Source organism: Tinamus guttatus, unplaced genomic scaffold (assembly GCF_059628265.1).
Source record: "Tinamus guttatus ecotype Peru unplaced genomic scaffold, ASM5962826v1 Tinamus_guttatus_pri_ptg000949l, whole genome shotgun sequence".
NCBI classification, from domain to species: Eukaryota; Metazoa; Chordata; class Aves; order Tinamiformes; family Tinamidae; genus Tinamus; species Tinamus guttatus.
Window position 1 is genome coordinate 357,995 of NW_028289483.1, and position 22,592 is coordinate 380,586.

The window sequence follows — 22,592 nt, forward strand, 5'->3', positions numbered from 1 at the left end:
CTTGCTGGCCAACAATTTTATATTCACATTCGGCTAGTTACATTAAGAAACTTTAATCATGTATCTCAGCCAAAGCACTCTAACAAACTAAACACATTACAAAAACGTTGCCTCACTAGTCTGTCAACTAAATCTAAAATCTCCTGTAAAGATTGTTTGACAAGATGCATTTTCTATAAATGTATGCAGTCTAGCTCCTTTAAATTTGCTATTAATCAGATCCACTATTGATTTAGATTGATGTTAAACTGATCTGTTTACAATTATCCAAGTGTTAGCAGGATATCATCTTTCTTCCAATTGTCTGCAACTTCCCCAGCATTCTGTGACTGAGGAACATAATAGAACTAGCTCTTCAGTAGATTATTTTAAAATTCATATATGCAAATTATCTGGACTTGCTGATGCTGATTTTAGTAGCTGCTTTTGGGCACCCCCCTGTATTCCTGTCAGAGTATGAAGTCATCCAGTTGACCTTAAATACAATTTTTAAAAGAGAGAACATCTCAAGAGCTCAGTACAAGATAGATAATTGACTGAGAAGTGAAAGAAAAAAAAGAATCAAGTGAAAGAAAAAAAAGAATTCCTTCTATAAATCAAACTTAGGAATAGCATCACCACTTCTGTGTTGATTTTATTGTGTGGTGTTCAAATTGCTAATTAATGGGTACAATATGTTAGGTAAACACAGTTAATATGAACATCTAAAGGACAAAACCCATGCAAGAGTACCAAAGAAGTTCCATAATTCAATCATTTGCCCACAGTGATACCCCTGCCACCAAAGCCTCTGAGTTTACTTTCAGTGGTGACATTGACAAGCGCAAAAAAGGAAAAAGGTAGCTTATTTACATGAGCAACTATTTATGAAAACAAAATAACTGTCTATAAGGATGGCATCTATTCAATTAGAGAACCCAGTAAAAAAAGGGAAAAAAAAAAAAGGGGGAGAGAGTGAAAAGGTGATAGGGCACAAAATAACACAACATCTCAAATCTCAAAGGAACTGTACCTTTTGATCTTCAGTCTCCTGTTCTTTCAACAGTCGTTCCAGGTAAGCCATATCATTATGTTTAAATATCTTGACGCTACTATGAGATGCCTGTAATCCCTTCTGAATAGCAAAGCAGGCAGCTTCATCTCTGTAAATACATCAAGCCCTTTAAATTTACACTTGATTTTACATTTATTCAAAGAAGAATGCTGACTCATGATCTTTTTAGGACTGTCCTGCTTTTGAGTTGCTATCTATACTCAGGTGTAGTTAAAACCAGATCTATTAAAACCTCATAAATTTACATTTTAAAACATATTTCCAAAGCTTTTCAACTTTCCTATATACTATATCACTGAAATACTGCATTGAAAGCAAGCCTACGTGGTTCTTTGAAGTATGCACTGGTCCTTTTGCTTGTATGTGACAACTATTCATTTGAGTGAAACCCATGAACTGGATACAATTCCCTAGTCATCATCCCAAAAGCTCTCTTTCCTGGGTCTTGCTCTGGCCCTAGCAGAAAAGCACAAGGATGTGCCTATAATACTGTGAAGATCACTGTAAATGCTTCAAAACCTGATTTTTAAGATTCTTTGGAAATTCTTCTCCTACAGTTTAAAGGATAATTTGCTATTTTACATTTTAGAAAAATAGATCCCCCGGGGGGCAATTTCACAGCTGCATATATCCAATATCTTCTGCACACACTACATGCAGTAATTTCAACCAAGTTGACCAAAAGAGATGATCAAAGTTATGAAAAAACTTCTATAAAAGAAGTCTTCTAGGCTTTAAATCTTACACTTAGAGATAACCGAAAATAGTTTACAGTAGACAACTACAAAAGCTTCTGTGGTATATAGAAGATAGGCAAGCAACAACTGTTCACTGTCTCTTTTTATAAAAATCAAATGCATCAGTTGAAACTAGCAGATGTTACATTCAACACTAAGATATTTATTCATACAATGCTCAGTTAAACTGAGAAATTACATGTCACAGGAGCACTCTAGATATTGAAGATTTATACTGTTTAAAAAAAAATCCATGAAGGACTAAACGTTCCCTTGAGCTGAGAAATTTTTGAGCATTTTTACACTCTCTTTCTCCTGGTATTTTACTCTTCCCTAGACAAATTGCTACTGGCTACTCTCAGGGACCAGACACTGGGATTGCTGAATCCTTGGTTTGACCCAATATAGTTGTTATGTTAATTCAAAGCCAGCAGTAAATAAGAGAAAAGCATATTTGATTAGTTTTCTTAAGAAGAAAACTAATGTCAGACTTCCATACACCCTTGTATTATACACAAATCTTGTTTTTCAGCTGAGCACCCAAGTATATTTTTCCTTGAAAAAACAGTAACTGGTTTGTGTTTGGAAAAAGGAAATAATGACGAAAAAAAGAAAAAGACCAGGAAAAAAAAAAGGACCAGATGAAAAGACATTTGAGCTCTGAGTATTTTGCTATATAAACAGCATTATTTTCTAAATAGTTAAATTAATATGACTTACAGCAATCAAATATTTAGAGGAGGACTGTTAAATTTGTAATTTCCCAAGGCAAAAACAGTACTTACACAAACAAAATGTCTCCTCTTTTTGAATATGCAGGAATAGCACTGGCAATTGTAGCAAATCCATATGAGTATATAATAGCTTCCTCTGTCCTCATGAATTTTGCAAGTCGTTCTTCTAATTCTAAGTGCACATCTATTTGAGAGAAAAAAATAAAACAAACAGTTTAATTGCTTTCATAAAGACTAACTAGGGCTGCTTTAACAATCATCTAATGATTACTTATTTATAGTAACAGCATTACAACAAATAGCATACCAAGAAAACAGCTGTAGTCAATAGGAGACTGTATTGACTGTAGTCAATAGGAGGGGGGAGGGGGAGAAACAGAAAACGAACGAGCAAACAAACTGCACAACTTTAAAGCCTAGTAAATTTTGCCAAGAATGAGAATATTAAGTCTTCTGAAAGCAATCACTGCAGGTAAGAGTGAAATGTAGCATAAACAAAGCTGATACAACATCACATATCAGAGTACCAGAAAGGACACTTTGTTTAACTGGTAAATTTGAAATGCGTAAGGCAATATTAGTTAAGGTTCACTACTATCATAATAAAAACAGGATACCACCTAACTTGCCTATTCTTAATTGCAATAATTTGCTTGAATTATTTCAATCAGGTTACATTAGCCTACCTGAAAGGAGAGCTGCAATTAGTAACTACAGTATATTTGCAGAGGAAGATATGATTGAAACATCTTTCTGCATACTTATAAAACCTTAATATAGCTAGTAATGTCAGGAGTTGCAGAAAAGTGCCAGTTTAGAGTATAGCATTTGCTAACGTCCTAGTCAAGAGTAGGACTGCTGAGATCAAAGCCCACATTTCCTTTTATAAATCTTTTCTGCTAGACCACCCTTATCTTCACAGTTCAGATAAGTACTGAAATGATGGCTGCTAGGCAACCTACAAAAATCTATCAACATTTCAAGGTTAGCAAGGGATAAAAGCATGCAATGCAGCTTCCAGGGATACAGTAGAGTAAAAAGCAAAAAAAAAAATATAATATTCTTAACAGGGTCCCATTAAATCTAAGAAAACTCTTTAAATGGGCAGAGATATAAAGAATCAAGTCTCTACTCAGAATAAATTAGACCACAGTATCTACCTTCCCAAGAAGGGAATGCTAATGCTGCTATGAGATATCAGCCCCAAAGAGAGCCTGATTCTGAATGAGAGCTATTGACTATCTCTATTTTACTAGAGATAACCAACTTTTAATCACAATCTATTTCAAATAATTACTAAAAAGAAGCACCAAAGAAGAAGAATCAAGCTGGACTTAGAAGTAGGGCACATGAGTCCACAAGTCTCCTTGAGCTTTCCAGTTAAAAAAAAAAATCAGAATAAATGTAGCAATTATGTGATCATTTAATTTGATTAACTGAAAAAGTCCATGTTAGTCTTCTGAATTCAGGTCAAGCCTAGCTGCACGAAATCATTTCGAACATGCAGCAAATTCCATCACTTCTAGGAAGGATCAGGAAAGCTCACAAGCCAATGAATCAATGTTTTTTCACCAACAACTATGCAGCTATTCATTTATTACTCTTTAACCAAAGAGTAACCAATATTTCAAAATACCAACATGTATGAAGAAACATTTCTAGAGGATAATATTTAACAGCGTGCTTCTTAATAAGAACAAAAAAAACTCTCAGTAACACCCTCTCACACTATACAAACCTCTTAATTAAAACATTAAGGTCATAAATAAAGGAAAATTTAATTCTTTCTACAGAATCAGGGAAACTTAACGAATAAGCTTTATCACAGAACCCAAAGATCAGACTGCCCTCTTGTGGCCTACTTAAACATATTACTAACTTAGACTCACAAATTCATCATACTTGATTAGATGCTAATATGTTCATTTTCTCTACTGCGTCAGAAAAACTAAAGCAGACTATATTTAACTTTTTAATTTTGTAACTTTCCTCCAAGAGTAGTACTGAAAGGACAGAGTGAGAAAAGGCATAGAAATTGATAAAAACAATGCTATAAATGCTGCCAATCCTTACCATTACAGAAAAAAAAAATGTTAGAGGGTAATTGTTCTTCAGAGTGAGGGAAATAATTTGCGGCCAACACATAGAACTATTTTATCCAACTCACTATCCCAGTCTGAACATCTTTAAAGGTAAATTAAAAAAAGTTACTGACCAAAAGTACCATAGAATCCTCTAGGTCCACAAGTGCCAACACCATACTTCTCCAAAGATGCCTGGGCCGCATTCTTTAAGAACAACAACAAAAAACAAACAAACAAAAACCAACCAAAAAAAAAAAACCCACACAAAACATTTATTCCTAAAACAGATCAACTCTTCTATACAATTCATATAACTTTATGCCACTGTATATATACTAGTTCTTGCACTGTAACATAATCAGCTTCACAGAAAGTATAATTGTATATCGAATACTGTGAATTTATCTCACGGCACAGCTTTTTAGACTAGTGTTTAAGCATCATTCATTGTGTTCTAATGAAAATTCACAGTAGATACTAATCTAACATGATAATCAATAACTCCAAACAAGCCCATCATATAAAATTTTAGAGGAAAAAAAACCCAAAAAACTAATGTAAATAGCAAAAAAATGCAAGATTTATAATGTTCCTTGCTACTTAGAAGTAGAAAGGAATTCCTTACTTTCTGAAGCCATTGCTAAACTTTGAATTAACACACAAACTAAAAGAAGAATCATAGAATAGATAATAAGAGGAAACACTCACCTTAACCTTTTCATTATCCAAAAGTCCGAGGAAATTAAATGATGCAAAGTTTGTACACTCCTTGCCGTTAACGGTGATTTTATGAGCAGGAGAACTAAAAAGACTAGAGAGATCTATTGTTATGAGTGAAGAGTTGGTGTGAAGAGTTGGTGTTTTCATAAAGAGTCAAACAGTAGCTGAGCTTTGTTCATCAACAACAGAAGGCAAAAAGCAATTTTAAGATTCCCTTTTCCCACTTTTTCCCCTTTAACAGACAACTGATATATAAGTTCAGTATCAAGGCATAAATATACTACCAATCTCAGCAAAAGCCATATTCCTGGAGCTTAATAAAGAATCCTTAAATTTCTTCCTGAGTTTTGTCATTCTTGTTGAAAACTTATTTCATACAAAGTTGATTCATGAAGAGATGAATAAAGCTTCTCCCTTAAAAATGATGTCTATTTGGAAAAAGGAATACTTTTTTGCTTGATACTTCAATTATAAAAATGAATTTTAACAGCCACGACATCTTAACATTCTATTGCAATACGTTCCCTACACTGGAAGGAACACTTTAAGCATAAGAATTTAAGCATTTTCTAAATCAAGCTAAAAGGTTTCTTTGTTTTGATCTTAAGAAACAAACAAACAAACCAAACCTTCCTTTTACTCTAAGGTACTGCTATGTTTCAAAATCCTGAACAACAGAGGGAAAGAAGAAAAAAAAACCCCAACACTCCTCTTCATATAACATAAGTCAATTAAAACAGGCATCCTTTTTCAAAGCAGGCATTTCTTTGCTGTGACTATACTGTGACTCTTGGCTAAAACATTGCAGATGTTTTTATAAGCCTCAAAACACATCAGAAAGTAATGCTGACCCATGTTTTCCTCACAAAATCTATAATTTCCCTTACAAAACAACTTTGCCATCAAGCATCTCCATTTTTGATTGTCCAAACCTACTACCTTTAAAAAGGATTACATTTCATGATGTACCAAATGGCTAGCCACAAAAATCAGTTTCATCTGAAATGTTTAGTGATGATATGGTCCCCTTCACTCCACTCCTGCAAAAGTCAGTAAGCACTTTTGGACCTCTAAGCCTAACCTAATATTCAAACACAAGACAAATTAAAACCAAACAACATAAACCCCAAATAAACGCTAAGATAAAGCCCCCACACCAATATTTTAAAATTGTTGAATTAAAACATTTAAAATAAAAAGCATTATCTTAAGATTGTCTTGATAAGGTTGCACAAAGGAGACTATCTTCAGTGGCAAATTCAGGCCTGTTAGCTATAAAGGCAATTAATTCATGAAAGCTTTGGAGGATATTGAAATCATTACATAGTAACACACTTAAAAATATAGTCACCAAGTGTTTGAGCTGAAATAAAAACAATTTACTTCAGTTAGATTTACCCTGAAACAATGTTATAGTTGAGAGCTGGGTGATCTTTTGATACAGGAGGAACAAGTGACTCTGGCTGCCATTCTTCAAACAATTCTTCTTTTTCCTGAAGAGAAAAAAAAATATTGCTCAAAAAAATCCATTAGAAGAAAAAAATATATATATTCTAATCAATAGCTGCTAATAGATATATGAGAAACTATGCACACCAGTATATGACACCTTTCTGAGACATTTAAGATTGGTATTATATCAGCATGTTCAGCTGAGTCACTCTGCATTCTTCAAAGGAAATGAGATGTAAACAAAGGCAGCCCAACTATCTTTGCATTAAAGATTTTATGGTATGATAATCAAAAGAAGAGATACTAATTCAGTGTCCCTGCCAACTTTTAACCAGTACTATTTCATTCAATCTACTATGAAAATCCTCCTCTACAGTATATGTGAGCAATTGAATACAAATTGAATACTAATTGAATACAAACTGCCTCACTTCATATTCTAAAATGCTCAACAGTGCTATTGAAACATCTATGGTACTAAAATGCTAAGCAAAATAACACACATACAGGTAGGACATGGTGGAGAATGTAGACTACAAAATATTCAGAGAACAGCACAATTACTAATCCACATATCAAACTTCATCTTCAACATAATTCAGCAAATACCCCCATATATTCTCATGTACAGCTGCCCAGTAGTATCTTATTTATATCTTTCCACAACAGAGTTCAAAAAGACTTCTGAAAAATCAGAAGAGGATGTCACTATGCATCCTCAAACAGCCTTCAATCTACTCTATAGTAAGCATCCACATGCCTCAGAACCCAGATATACCGCGTAGCTCCCATCAACAGTTGTGTGTTCATTTTAGAGCAGTTTTTTTCTTTTTGCATTAGAAAAAAAAATGTAAGAGCTGTGAGAAGCTTTGATTCATTCTTTGAAATGTGTGTAGCACACAAACTAACAGCATAGGTAACAAGATGTGCCAATATCCCGATTCTCCCTCATATAAAACATAAAATACAATACACAGGAGAAGGTTAAGCTTGATTCATTGATATACTTGATTCATTTAGTTCTGCTGAGTTCACTGTATGATGATACTTTACAGTTTGCTCTTTTATTGTGTGTTTTTTTATTATTATTTATTTATTTTTAAAGACCAAATAACACTGAGTAAAAGTACTTCGGTGCACACACATCCAAGACAAATTATAGAATCATAGAATCATTTTGGTTGGAAAAGACCTTTAAAATGATCAAGTCCAACCATGCCTGTTAAACCCTGTCCCTAAGCACCTCATCTACACATTTCTTGAACACTTTTCTCCAGACTAAATAACCTCATCTCCCTCAGCCACTCCTCATAAGGTCTGTGCTCCAGCCCCATCACCAGCTTCATTGCCCTCCTTTGGACACTCTCCAGCACCTCGATGTCTTTCTTGCAGTGAGGGGCCCAAAACTGAACACAGTATTCGAGGTGCAACCTCACCAGGGCTGAGTACAGGGGGACGATCACTTTCCTGGTCCTGCTGGCTACGCTGTTCCTGACACCAGCCAGGAGGCCGTTGGCCTTCTTGGCCACCTGGGCACACTGCTGGCTCATGTTCAGCTGGCTGTCGACCAGCACTCCCAGATCCTTTTATGCCTTTGCTGAAAGGTTGCTTTGCTGACTCTGGTTTTCAAACAAGGCAATAATTATTTTCCTGAAGACAGCTCTTAGGTTAACACAAATGTTTGAAACAGTGTAATACATATATCTGTGTCAATATGCACACATGAATTTATTTTTATTTGCAGCCATTGCACTCCTCAAAACATAGGTCTGACATTTACAGAATCATTGCATAATATATCAACATACCATAAACTGGCACGAACAATGAACACACTAGTTAGAAATTTAAATATTAATACAGCTTGAAAGAGAGAAAAGAACTTTTACCTATGTAAGGAGCCTTGTCTCAAAACAGCTGAAAACCTTCATAAGAACAGCCTAACTGTTCTTCTCTGCAGAACATCCAATGCCTGAACATTATGTGTGCAAGGTCTCATGCACTCATGACCTACAACATTTCTAGGCTATTTATTAAACATTTTTCTCTGACAGGAACTCACCAATACCCTAATATTGCTGTAGTATAACTTCTCTCATACTATTGCCATAATGGAAATTCTGAAACCAATGAAAATAACGATTCCTCCCATACAGATGTAAGATGCTGCTCCTACAATTTTTGCCAAGAAGCTCATTATTATTTATTTTGGAGTAAAAGTCACGTCTGGCAGCCGCCTTCTTTCATACAAATGCTTAGTGGCTGGGAGTGTACATTGCATCATTCTGCAACAAGCCACCGCCTGTAACTCAATCCACTGTTTACTCACACTTTGCTACTTTTACAGAGATTCCATTTTGGATGAGAAGTCCACAAGAATTTATAAGTTGCATTCTGTCTGGCTATGGATTTACTATTACCTCCTGAAATCCTAAGCTATCAAAGTCTGACAGTCACAGAGAAGTACTCCATCTTTCTAGTTAATGATTTGGGAAATGTCGTTATTAAAAAATGACAGTCAACCAGTCTGAAAGTTGATTCCTGCTTGGAATTGATTTGGAAGCACTCTTGCTACACATTTGACTAAACCTAGAATCTACCTTTAAGGTGCGTTTCTTCACTATTTCAGAAGTATGACTCCTCAGTTTACTAGGTTGCACAAGATATCATCTACCTCTGCTTCCTCAGGACAGGCCAGTCCTAACAGATCATGTTTCATGGCTATGCAATAGTGCTATTCTTTGGTAATTTTGATTATATGGATCCAGCTCTGCTCAGCCCCACAATAATTCACAGAGGAACTCCATGTATCGTTACATGGTTGGCTGACACAAAGGTAGTCAGAACTCCACTAAGATCTGGCCCATCTCCAGTGCCTGCATCCAAAACAACCTAGTCATTTTTGCAGGTGTGGTAGAGATTGGACACCACAGCATGAATCAAACTAAAACAAGTTAGAGGACAGATCAATGCTCTCCTTGCTAAGCAGCTGACGTTACAACATGCAGCTCAACATGCACATATAAGCCTCTGTATAGGATCCCATATTATATAAAATAGACTAGTATCAACAATCAAGGAATTTTTAGTGAAAAATAAGTGGCTTCCACAGCCAAAATTAAAAAGCTTTTTTTTTTTTTTTTTTTTAAATCTCTTTCCTATAATTAAGGTAAGGGAACAAATCGCTCCATAATTCTGATGTATCATATATTAGACTCCTCATTTATTTCTTCAATTCTAGTAAACTTAGTCACACATTCTCTTCACTGCTATTTACGCTTACTTTCAATAAACAATGGTAGTAAACATTTCCTACCAAATACTGTTCTTCCTATCGAAAACATTACCACCTCACAGCTCTGAAGGTGGAAGCAAAGTGAACTAGACCAGCTTAAATCTAGCTTCATCAATTGTCAGCTAACTTATGCCATCAGACTAAAGAACATTCACTCTATCAAGACACAGATAACAAAAAGCTAGAGGTGATAACATTTTCAGCATCTTAAGTCAAATCATTTGCTGTAATGCATCTCTTTGCATACCACATTTATTTTTCTGTGCCTTGCAACTGTGAGCTAATATTCTATTCAGTATCTATTAACAGAGTTTTGATCACTTTGGTTTCTTGCTAGCATCCATATTCCTTTCCAATTCTCTGGCCCAGAAAAGGTTGCATATATCTCATCAGAATAGGATAGCAAAAATACATCTGCATGCCTCTATTCCTCAGAAAAAAACACTATCACTGTCCTGACAACCGACTTCATTCTTACTGTCCTGTTTCTGAAGGACAGTTATTAAATATGAACCATTTCCAAATGTTTAATTCCTTTCTCCCCCAATTCTGAGCCCCTGCTCCCATTAATCTGTAACAGACAAGCTGCCTTTGCAATCTCCCTTGAGAGAAAATTAATGGCTTCTTATTCATCTCAGTATTTTCACATTAAGACAGTATGTCCAACCATACTCCAAATATTTCCATTGGACCCTCTGACATTACACAGCATGCTGAATCACAGATCGTGCCTCAGGCAAACTAATCCTGGGAAATCTCCAGAATCTGCCAGTCTCGAGATAGCAATCATGGAGAAATTTCAGTCTTCATGCACTATTACATCCTTGAGACAACTGTATTGCAAAAGAAACACCCCCCTCCCCAACTAAACTACAAAACTCTCTGGAATTCACTTAACATTTTAAATTCTGAGTTATTATTCACAGATATTACATGCATACGCTGATTATTGCACTACCATTCAGAGGGACCTGGACAGGTTGGAGAGTTGGGCAGAGGAACCTCATGAGGTTCAACAAGGACAAGTGCAGGGTCCTGCACCTGGGGAGGAAGAACCCCAGGCACCAGGACAGAAAGCAGCTCCATGGAGAGGGATTTGGGAGTCCTGGTGAACAACAGGTTAACCATGAGTCAGCCACGTGCCCTTGTGGCCAAGAAGGCCAATGGGATCCTGGCTGCATCAGGAGGAGAATTGCCAGCAGGGGGAGGATCCTCCCCCTCTACTCAGCTCTGGTGAGGCCACACCTGGAGCACTGTGCAGTTCTGGGCTCCCCAGTACAAGAGGGACATTGAGCTTCTAGAGAGGGTCCAGCGTAGAGCGACAAAGATGATTAAGGGACTGGAGCATTTATCATATGAGGAAAGACTGGGCCTGTTTGGTCTGGAGAAGAGAAGGCTGAGAGGAGATTTGATCAACATGTTCAAGTACCTGGGGCCAGGGATGGGGCCAGGCTCTTCTCCATGGTGGCCAGTGACAGGACAAGGGGCAATGGGTACAAGTTGAAACTGGCAGTTCCATCTCCATGTGAGGAAGACTTCATCACTGTGAGGGTGACAGAGCCCTGGCACAGGCTGCCCAGAGAGGTTGTGGAATCTCCTTCTCTGGAGATCTTCCAAACCTGCCTGGATGCCACCCTCTGCCCCATGCTCTAGGTGTCCCTGCTGGAGCAGGGGGGTCAGACTAGATCAGGGGTCCTCAAACTTTTTAAACAGGGGGCCGGTTCACTGTCCCTCAGACACTGTCGGGGGACGGACTATAGCTTGGAAAAAAATGAACGAATTCCTATGCACACTGCACATATTTTATTTGTAGTAGTGCACAAAAAAACAGGAAAAAGAAGGCAATATTTAAAATGAAGAACAATTGTAATCAACAAAAACAAATAATATTTCAATGTGAACTATGGGCCTGCTTTTGGCTAATGAGATGGTCAATGTTAGGTTCCATATTTGTCACTGCTAGTTGTAGCAAGTGATGCAAGTGTTCATCAGTTAGTCTGGATCTGATTGGAGATTTCAGATGTTTCATTCGGGAAAAAAGTCTGCTCACAGACATAGGTGCTGCCAAAGATGGTTGCAATTTTGAGTGCATGGTTCCTGAGATGATAATATGTCTCTGAGGGGAGAGATGCATAGAAATTAATAAGGCTGCTTGATTTGAATGCATCTTTCAGCGAGTCACAAGTCTGTAGTTTGGCCAATTCCATTTGGTAAATCGGATCAACAGTTTCAATGTCAACAGAAAATGGGTTCCGGAAAAGCTGTATGTCCTGTTCATGGAGACGAAGCTCTTTAAATCTAATTTGAAACTCCTTTTGCAACATTTCTAGTACATCCATACATGTTTTGTTTGGGAATGCAACTGCTGGTTTTTCTGCAGACAGGTTTTGAGTTGTGGGGAGATGGCAGAAGTTTTCCTCCTTTACTTGGTTAATGAGCAGGTCTAATTTGACTTGAAATGCTTTCACATGTGAACACATATCACAGATGAGCTTCCCCTTTCCTTGAAGTTGGACATTGAAATTATTGAGTAGCTCTGTTACATCTGTCAGAAACGCAAGGTGCCATTTCCATTTTGCATCTTTGAGCTCTGGTACTTCCTTGTTTTTAGAAAGCATAAAATCATAAACCTGTGGAAGTAAGTCATAAAATCGTTTCAAAACTCTCCCTCGACTCAGCCAACGGACTTCTGTGTGGTACAGAATATCTTCATAGGCAACATTTAGCTCAGACAGAAATTCCTGAAACTGTCTGTGGTTTAGTGCATGAGCTCTAATGAAGTTAACACAAGAAACTACAATTTTCATGACAGAGTCCAGCTTCAGTGATTTACAACACAGTGCTTGTTGGTGGATGATGCAGTGTATGGCTATTGGATGTGAATGGTTGCGTTTGTCCATCTCTTTGTTAATGCGTGCAACCACTCCTTTCATGGACCCCACCATGCTAGGAGCACCATCAGTTGTCACACTGAATAGTTTCCCCCAGTCCAGCTCCAAATCATTCATAGTTTGGCAAACTTTCTCATAGATATCCTCTCCTGTAGTTGTTCCTTTGATGCTTTTCAGCGCAGCAAGCTCCTCTGTGACTTCGAAAGAATCATTTGTCCCACGAATGAAAATTAGAAGTTGTGCAGAATCACGAACATCATTGCTTTCGTCGAGTGCCAATGAGAAATAGCAAAGTTTTTTTGAGGAGTTTTGCAACTGCAGATTCAAATTTTCCCCCATTTCTTCAATCCTTCGTGTCATTGTAGGTCCTGAAAAACTCACTGTACTAAATAAATCCGCCTTCTCTGGACACATCTCTTTGGCAACAGAAAGAAGGCATTCTTTAAGAAATTCTCCCTCTATGAATGCTCTGCAAGGGCGCGCTATGAGCTTGGCAACTTGATAGCTTGCTCGAAGTGATGATATATTGAGCTGCTTTTGCTTCACAAAAGTATTTTGCTGAGTTGTCAATCCATGTTTCAGTCTTCATATTTTATCTTTTCTCACTTGTCCGACCAAAGAATCATATTTATCTTTATGTTGAGTTTCGTAGTGTCGACGCAAACTGTATTCCTTGAACACAGACACTGAATTCTGGCATATCAGACAAACGGCTCTTTCTTTGTACTCCGTGAAAAAATAATCAGAAGTCCACTTTTCTTGGAATACTCTGCACTCGGAGTCAATTTGTCTTTTTTTTTGACATGATGGTGTGCGCGCTTCCCACCGGTGCTGGCTTGCTGGTCCTGCCTGGGAGCTGGAGGGAGGGAGGGAGAGACGGGGGAGCCGCCCACCTCGCTGATGCCGCCGCCCCCCTCCTCAGCCCGGCCGCGCAGACCGGACAGGGTGGCCAGAAGGGACTGAAGGAGCTTTGCCGCGCCGGGACACTGGCGATTCGCCCGAGTTGGCTGGACCTCGCAGTCCAGGGGCTGCCGACTGAGCTTGCCCGGCAGAGGAGATGCCCGCGCCTCTCGCCTGACGCGCATCGCGGAGGAGGAGGAGGAGGAGGACGGGGCGGCGGCGGCGCGGTTTGTAGCCGAGAGGCGCCCCCTGGAGGAGACAGGTCGAGGACGAGGCGCTGGTTTCAGCCCAGTCCCGGCAGGTGCTTGGGGGCTGCGGAGGCCGGCGCGCGGATTAAGTGGCAGGAAGTAATCTGCGGCTGTTTGGTTCCCCCCCCAACCCCCGGCGGGAGGGGGCGGGGGGTTCTGTAAATACCGGCGGGCCGGATCGAGGACCCTGGGGGGCCGTATCTGGCCTGCGGGCCGTAGCTTGAGGACCTCTGGACTAGATGATCTCTAGAGGTCCCTTCCAACCTCAACCATTTTGGGATTCTGTGATTATTTTCCTACTGTTTACAATCCAATAGGTTTTCTTTTAAAAATGGAAAACATAGTTTTTTAAAAAACATATCCATAAAGTAAAACTGGTGCCAGGTTTTCATAGCTCAGCAGTTCTATGGTCATATCAGTTCTTTTATACTTAAAGTAAGAACTGTAGTGGAGAGTTTTAAGAGCAAGATCTCAAGTGTTCAAGTAACAAGCAGTTTCTTACTTCAAAGTAAGAAATCCTTTGAAAACTTCCTTAAAAAAAATGCAATGCAACAGTGTTTCAACTCATTGATGTTCAAAAACATTAACGGTTATAAACTGATGTTCTAAAGAAGAATATTTTTTCAATATACCTTAGGTGTTAGATCAGATAGTTCTTGAAGCTTATAGGTCTTTGAGAAAAGGAGCCTGATGATCCATAGTATGAGAATTCCTTCCAAAATTAGATGGTAAGCTGGGGCCTGGAAATAAAGCATAAAAATAAAACTATTCTATTTGAATAAATCTGATGTTTTACAACAGTTTTGCCACCACTAATTATACTTGTAGAAGGAACAAGGCTACATTGTACCAGCTGATACATATTTCTAAGTCACTAAAAATATAATTATATGAAAGCACACTCCTTTGTACTACTCCATGCAGCTATTGACTTGAGTTTGAACCAATTTATTGTATTGGTTAATAAACAACAATGGTACGGTAAGTAGTCTCAATTCTAAACATGCAATAAAATGAGTACTGAGATCTTAGGCACTGCAGATAAACCTTATAAAGTTGCAACAGTAACTGCAAAAGGAGAAAGTTTTCATAATAGCAAACTGAAGGTTTCTGAGAGCTTGAAAGTCTGTCTCACTAATGGCCATCAACTTCAAGCATAGATTTGTGCAACTACATAGTCCACTAGCAGATCACAGACAGCAAAAGCTACTATTGTTTACCAGGAGACCTCATCCTGCTCACAGAGCCCATTTTTTGCATTCTAACACTTAGTTAGACAGGTGCTTTGAGCTGGTATAACCCAGCATGGCCACCAAAAGCAGATTTGCCCCCATGTCACTTAGTCTCTTGGTTGGACACAAGAGGATTTACAAATGTATACAGTAAACCAGAACAGAGAAAGTCAAAGCTAGCTTCTTTGGACTAGGGAGGCAGGAAGGCCAGTTTCTTCTGACAGCAGAACCAGTTTAAAGCATACATGAAACTATGGCATCAGTATTTGACATGTAGTTTAAATGATTGGTTTAGTTATTCAACAAGGTTCCAGTCTACACTGTGGATGTCTATACCACTTTTAAAGGGCTGAAAGTGCACACACATTAGTATGATCCACATGGAAATGGAATGCATCACACACCCAGAAACAAAAGGAAATTGAATACCAAGTTTTAAAACTAGTAAAGAGTTTTACAGGATATCAGACTACACACAATAAAATTATCATATGCAGAGCACTTTTTAGTGCAGCAGAGAAATTAGGAATATATCGGTAATACAGGCTCCAGGATAACACAGGCAGACCTAGTAGAGAAGCAATAGAGGTCCTTGCAAACTACCTTCCCATGCTTCTCAGTACCTACAGTTATCCTGAATTCAGTGCGCTATGCTGATCTACTAGCCTTGGTAGCAAAGCGCTTCACTACTTATATTGCAAACCCTAGTAAAAATATCTTTAAAAGTTACCAATCATTGCCTTTAGAGTAACAGGCTATATTTTCCCCTTATTTTACAAAACAAATGGGACAATAAGATACTGAGAAGGCAACCTCAGTGATAGGAACAGATGTTGTCTGCACCACACTTAAAAAGCAGTATTTCCTTAAGGGTGAGATCCTGAGGTTGTCTCTTGGTAACTATTAGTCCAACACTCAACATTTAGTCCTGGCATTACAATCAGACACATGTAAAAATTAGCCAGCGATTGAATCCTGAAGAATCACATTACCTGTTAACATTTAATACAGAGTAAAATTGAGCTTTAAACTTCTATGAATAAACTATTGCAGGAATCCCTTGATTTTATTCCAAGGCTCTGCTGTTTCCTTTATGCCACCTTTTCAGAGGAAGGAGATCAGATAGATGACTCTCTCATTAGAAACACCCCTGCTGAGCTCCTGATCTGTAGATGTGGAAAACCATGTGCAACAGTGAGAAGAATATGCTACCTGATAGCACCACCTAGGAAAGATACAGAAGTGACAGTCTAACTAGAAGGTAGTTAAGCACTTGTTAATTTGCTCATCTTTAGTCACCTAAATCCAAACTACATCAATACCACAGACTGCATTTTTTTTCACGAGTCTGTTATTTTAAAGTACACAGCATATTCAATCTCTGCTGCTTTCAAGAGTCAATCCTGCTTTCGCAATGCTCGATTTACTTAAGAGGAAGTAGTCTGCTGACACATCAGTACAATCCATCATTAGGACATGCTTTTCATATCCTGAAACAAAGTCTGGATACAAATGTATCATGCTGATCTCCTCCAAAAGTACTCAGGCAGAAACACTTAAAGGATTTTCTTCTTTTGCAAATAAAGCTTATAAACTGCCAACCTTAACCTTGTACTAAAAAAACTGCAGTCTATCAAGTTCATCTTATCAGGCTTTAATGCCCAAGTATAAACTTCATATATAAGCTTATAAGCTGAAATATAGGAAATTATATATATAAGTGTATGCATTCATGTGTGCATACACACACTGCTACAGAGCAGCTTTACATAACAAAGAAAAGGACTCTATTTCAAAGGAAGTTCCCAATTTCAACGAAGGTAAGACACAACCTCAAGACAGACACGCTCTACACTTCAGGGCACCTTACCTCTGGGAGACACCTCTTTCCCCACGACCAAGCAAAGCTCACCAGTTAAGAGACCATGCACGGGTTCTGCTCTATCTCTGCACCATCTACTTCAGAAACAAGTGATCCCACCGACTAGCCGTCGAGACAGGCCGGTAGAAGGGCACCTTCACACGCATGGCCCAAGTTCGGACAGCCACGGGACACGTGTGAACCTGTCCTCAGCTCCGTGCTCCGCCACCAACAGTGCCTGCACCACAGCACTCCCCGCTCCACACACACACACCAGGAGTGAGTCTCTGCCGCCTCGTCCGCCTCGCACCGGTAGCCAGACAACTCACTCCCCGCCCCCTCAATCCCTCCCCCGAGACCAGAACCGAACTCGGAAACCGCTGAGCCGCACCTCGTAAAAGGCCTGCACCATTCCCACCAACACCCACTGCTGCCCCATGCCAACTACCACCATCACATCCGCCCATTTCCGCATCTGCGACACGCCCCAGCATCGCCGTCGTACGTCAAAGTGAGAGGTGGGGACGCGAACCAGACCCAGGGCGAACGCCCTCTCCCGTCCGGCAGGCGCCTGATGCCACTTAGGAGGCGCAAGGAAGGGTAGGAGCGAGGGGAAGCAGGAGGGCTGTGTGCTGCCGGTACCACAACCCTGGTGTTGTCCTAAAAGCGGCTTCGCTGCCCAGTGAGTAATGAGCCAACAATCCCACATGCAAGAGAGACATTTACTCCTTTATTTCAGAGTTGCACAAGGCCAGGTGCTCGGTGGTTTCCCACAAACTGAGCACACCCTCCCGAATTTCCAAAGTGTATTTACACACTCAGTAATCATCCCAAGTACATCCCTCTTACACTGATTGCTTAGTAATTTACATGCAATTATAATATTGCTTACTCATCATATCTACTATTACGCATGCTCAGGGGAAGGGTCTTCACCTGGGCAAGGGTCTTTTTGACCTATGAGCATGATTTTGAGTATTATAATGAAGGCAGTTCACTTAAGGATACGTGGACCTTGCGTTTTCCTGCCAAGTCTGGAATGGGTAAAAAACATTCTCATGTTAATGAGTAGCTGGTTGTCTCTGGTTAAAGAATGATAAATGTCTGCTCTACTGCTCATTTTCCTCCTGTCCTACCAAGATACAGGGGACATCTGTTCTACTTAGTTTTAAACAAGATGAATCATCCTAATCCTGCAACACTGGGTGGATAGCTACCTCCCCAGGGTGGGGCGGGTACCTGAGGTGAGCAAGGTGCCAGGTGTGGCTGTCCCTTAAGCCCTGCCCTTGCGGTGAAGCGGTGTGGCATCTGGGTAAGCCGTTAAAAAGCACGCAAAGTGCCCATGTGGGGAGGAGGGGTGGGGGTGGTCCTGTCCTGTCCTGTCCTGTCCTGCAGGCTGGGAGCAGCTCAGGCTGTGCTGTGAGGGGGTTCCTCAGCCACCGGCTGCCGCCACCACTCCTGTTGCTTAACCGGGCAGTGGGGTCACCATGGCAGGGGCCTGGGCTGTTCTGCAAGACCCTCACGCAGCTGAAGCATGCAGCCCCCAGATCTGCCCTGGCTGTAAGTTGCATGGCAGTGTCTCAGGGAGTGTGTCTAGCTTCAGGAGCAACTGCTAAGAACCAAGGGAGGAAGTAGGGAGCACAAAGGAGGAGAGTGAAGAGAGCCATGCTTTTCTCTCTCCCGCACCATGCCACGCCCGTTCCCCGTCCAGTTCCCGGCCCAGAGGAGGGGGGGGGGGGGGGGGGAATCACCTAAATCATTGGATTAGTTCAAGCAACAGCCCCGCTCCGAGCTGCATGTGAAATCTCAAAGGGAACCTCTCATATAACTTTTCTTAAGTTTTGTAATGGTGGCTTATAAATGTGTTTTTTTGTTTGCTTGTTCCCCCCCCCCCTTTTTTTTTTCTCTCATAGTGCTGGTATAATTATGAGCTTGGGAACAAACAATTTTCCAATTGTTTCTCCTCAATAGTTAACAAATTATGGTTATCTCCTCTAACAACTTAAAATCTCTCTTTTATTTGGAGTCCTTGATCAAGGAGTGAGGCTGGACTAGAAAGATGTATATTCTTTCAGTTTTCTAATAAATGAAATTAATTATCAACTGAACTTATATAAGAAGATAAACTTTAATGTATTTGTATGTTCTTTGGCATTTCTATTTCAAAAGCAGTATTCGCACAGACTCACAGAATGGTTGAGGTTGGAAGGGACGTCTAGAGATCATCTAGTTCAAGCCCCCTGCTCAAGCGGGGAGACCTAGAGCATGGGACACAGGATCGTGTCCAAGTGGGTTTCGAAGATCTCCAGAGAAGGAGACTCCACAACCTCTCTTGGCAACCTGTTCCAGTGCTCTGTCACCCTCACTGTCAAGAAATTTCTCCTTAAGTTCCTGTGGAACTTTTGGTGCTTTAGTTTGTGGCCGTTTCCTCTAGTTCTGTCGGCGGCCACCACTGAAAAGAGGCCAGCACCATCCTCCTCACTGCCTCCCTTGAGGTATTTATAGACACTGATCAGGTCCCCTCTCAACCTTCTCTTCTCCAGGCTGAACAGGCCCAGCTCCCTCAGCCTCTCCTCATACAGCAGATGCTCCAGGTGCCTGATCATCCTTGTAGCCCTGCGCTGGACTCCCTCCAGCAGCTCCACATCCCTCTTGTACTGTGGAGCCCAGAACTGGACACAGTACTGCAGGTGAGGCCTCACGAGGTCTGAGTAGAGGGGCAGAATCACCTCCCTCGACCTGCTGGAGACGCTCTTCTTAATGCACCCCAGGATCCCATTGGCTTTTTTGGCCACGAGGGCACACTGCTGCCTCATGGTCAACTTATTGTCCATCATGACACCCAGGTCCTTCTCTGCAGAGCTGCTCTCCAGAAGGTTGGTCCCCAGCCTGTATTGATGCATGGGGTTATTCCTCCCCAGGTACAGGACATTGCACTTGGCCTTGTTGAACTTCATGAGGTTTCTCACCACCCAGTTATCCAGTCTGTCCAGGTCCCTCTGGGTGGCAGCACAGCCCTCTGAGGTATCAGCTAGTTCTCCCAGTTCCGTATCATCAGCAAACTTGCTGAGGGAGCACTCTGTGCCTTCATCCAGGTCACTGATTAATAAATTGAACAGGACTGGACCGAGGACTGACCCCTGGGGGACACTCGGCAGAGAGCTTCCGCCAGGAAGACTGTGGCGACCCAGACTGAACCGCCACAGAAAGACGCAGCGGTCCAGGCTTCTGGCTGCGGGGAATGCCTGGGCCTCTCCATGTTACCGGGGAGTGGCGAAAGCACAGCCTGCCTTAGGTGTGAGCAGGTGGATGACCTGCTCAGCCTGGTGGCGGAGCTAAAGGAGGAGGTAGAACGACTGAGGGCCATCAGGGAATGCGAAAGGGAAATAGACTGGTGGAGCTGCATCCTGCAGTCTTCCCAGGAAAGCTACCCTGAGAACTCCCCAATTCAGTCAGAAAGTCCAGTGCCCTCTTGCCCTAGGGTAGAGGGGGTGGACTTAACAGTTTCCAGGGACGACCAACAATGGAAACGGGTCCCCACTCGAGGTGGCAGAAGATCCCCTCCACAGCCCACCTCACCTCCACCGGTGACCACGTTCAACAGGTACGAGGCCCTGGAACATGTGAATCAGATAGAGGAGGCCTTGAACCAAGGCCTGTCTAAGGGCATCTCTACAGAGGGGCAGTCTAATCCAAGCAGCAAGGCTGCTCCCCCTAAAGTGAAAAGGAGCACCCGGAAGAAGCGGCGGGTGATCGTCGTGGGTGACTCCACGCTGCAGGGCACGGAGGCACCGATATGTAGACCGGACCCCTCATCCAGAGAGGTCTGCTGCTTGCCTGGGGCCAAAATAAAGGATATCACAGAAAGGCTCCCAAGAATAGTTCAGGAGTCGGACTATTATCCTCTACTATTGATTCATGTGGGTGCTAATGATGCCATGGGGAAAATGAGGGACGTCAAGCAAGACTTCAGAGCCCTAGGGATGGCCATCAAAGGTACAGGTGCCCAGGTGGTGTTCTCCTCCATTCTGCCAACGAGGGGAATGGACTCAAGGAGGAGAAGGCGAATATGGCAGCTTAACAACTGGCTGCGCCGCTGGACCTGGCAACAGGGTTTCGGCTTCTACGACCATGGGTCTCTGTTTGATGACCAACAGCTAGTGGGGAACGATGGTACTCATCTTAGCAAGAGGGGCACACGTCTCTTTGCAAAAAGGCTGGCCAACCTGGTTAGGAGGGCTTTAAACTAGGCAAGAAGGGGGAAGGGGAGTGGCACACTGACGCGGCAAGCAGTACCGCACAGCCCAGGTCAGATGGCGTCCAGCGGGAGTATGGTAGTGGGGAAGTGAGGGTAGGAAATGATCACAGAGGGTCCTCTTTCACCCCTCCTGGGAAACCTGTGGCCTCTGTTGCTTCCCTGAAATGCCTGTATACCAATGCGCGAAGCATGGGGAATAAGCAGGATGAACTGGAGATCTGTGTGCGGTCCCAGCGTCATGATCTCATCGGAATCACAGAGACGTGGTGGGATAGCTCGCACGACTGGAGCGCTGCCATGGAAGGCTATGTGCTCTTTAGGAAGGACAGGCTGGGAAGGCGAGGTGGTGGAGTTGCTCTTTATGTGAGAGAGCAACTGGAATGCATGGAGCTCAATCTGGGAGTCGAGGATGAGCGAGTTGAGAGCTTGTGGGTAAGGATTAGAGGGCAGGCTAATGTGGGAGACACTGTGGTGGGTGTCTGCTACTGGCCACCTGACCAGGACGAGGAGGTTGATGAGGCCTTCTATAGGCAGCTGGATGTTGCCTCACGGTCACAGGCCCTGGTTCTCATGGGGGACTTCAACTACCCCGACATCAACTGGGAGGACAACACAGCCAGGCATAAGCAGTCCTGGAGGTTCCTGCAGAGCGTCGACGATAACTTTTTGACGCAGGTTGTGGAGGAGCCGACGAGGAGAGGTGGGCTACTGGACCTCGTGCTATCAAATAGGGAGGGCCTAGTAGGAGATGTTAAGGTGGGGGGTAGCCTCGGCTGCAGTGACCATGAGTTGGTGGAGTTCAGGATCCAACGAGGAGGAGGCAGGGCTGTAAGTAGCCTTGCGACGATGGACTTCAGGAGGGCCAACTTTAGCCTCTTCAGAGACCTCCTCGGTAGAATCCCATGGGCTAGTGCTCTAGAAGGCAGGGGGGCCCAAGAGAGCTGGTTAGTTTTCAAGCGGCACTTCCTCCACGTCCAGCAACAGTGCATCCCTGTGTGTAGGAAGGGAGGCAGAGGGGGCAGGCGACCTGCGTGGATGAGCCGGGAGCTTGTGGCAATGCTCAAGCAGAAGGCAGCGGTATACAGAATGTGGAAAAAAGGACAGGCCCCCTGGGAGAAATACAGGA

The 22,592-nt window shown here is 41.9% G+C and overlaps 1 protein-coding gene across 1 annotated transcript in view; it reads right to left on the reverse strand.

Moving 5' to 3' along the window:
* The window catches only part of LOC104566982 (serine palmitoyltransferase 1), a 28,570-nt gene extending 10,908 nt beyond the window's left edge, over positions 1 to 17,662 (reverse strand). Inside the window, 7 exon segments of the mRNA XM_010213784.2 lie at positions 1,013 to 1,142; positions 2,577 to 2,709; positions 4,741 to 4,813; positions 5,318 to 5,411; positions 6,728 to 6,822; positions 14,748 to 14,855; positions 17,600 to 17,662. Of these exon segments, the coding sequence (XP_010212086.2) occupies positions 1,013 to 1,142; positions 2,577 to 2,709; positions 4,741 to 4,813; positions 5,318 to 5,411; positions 6,728 to 6,822; positions 14,748 to 14,855; positions 17,600 to 17,662 (696 nt within the window).
* Between the last annotated feature and the right edge of the window lie 4,930 nt (positions 17,663 to 22,592).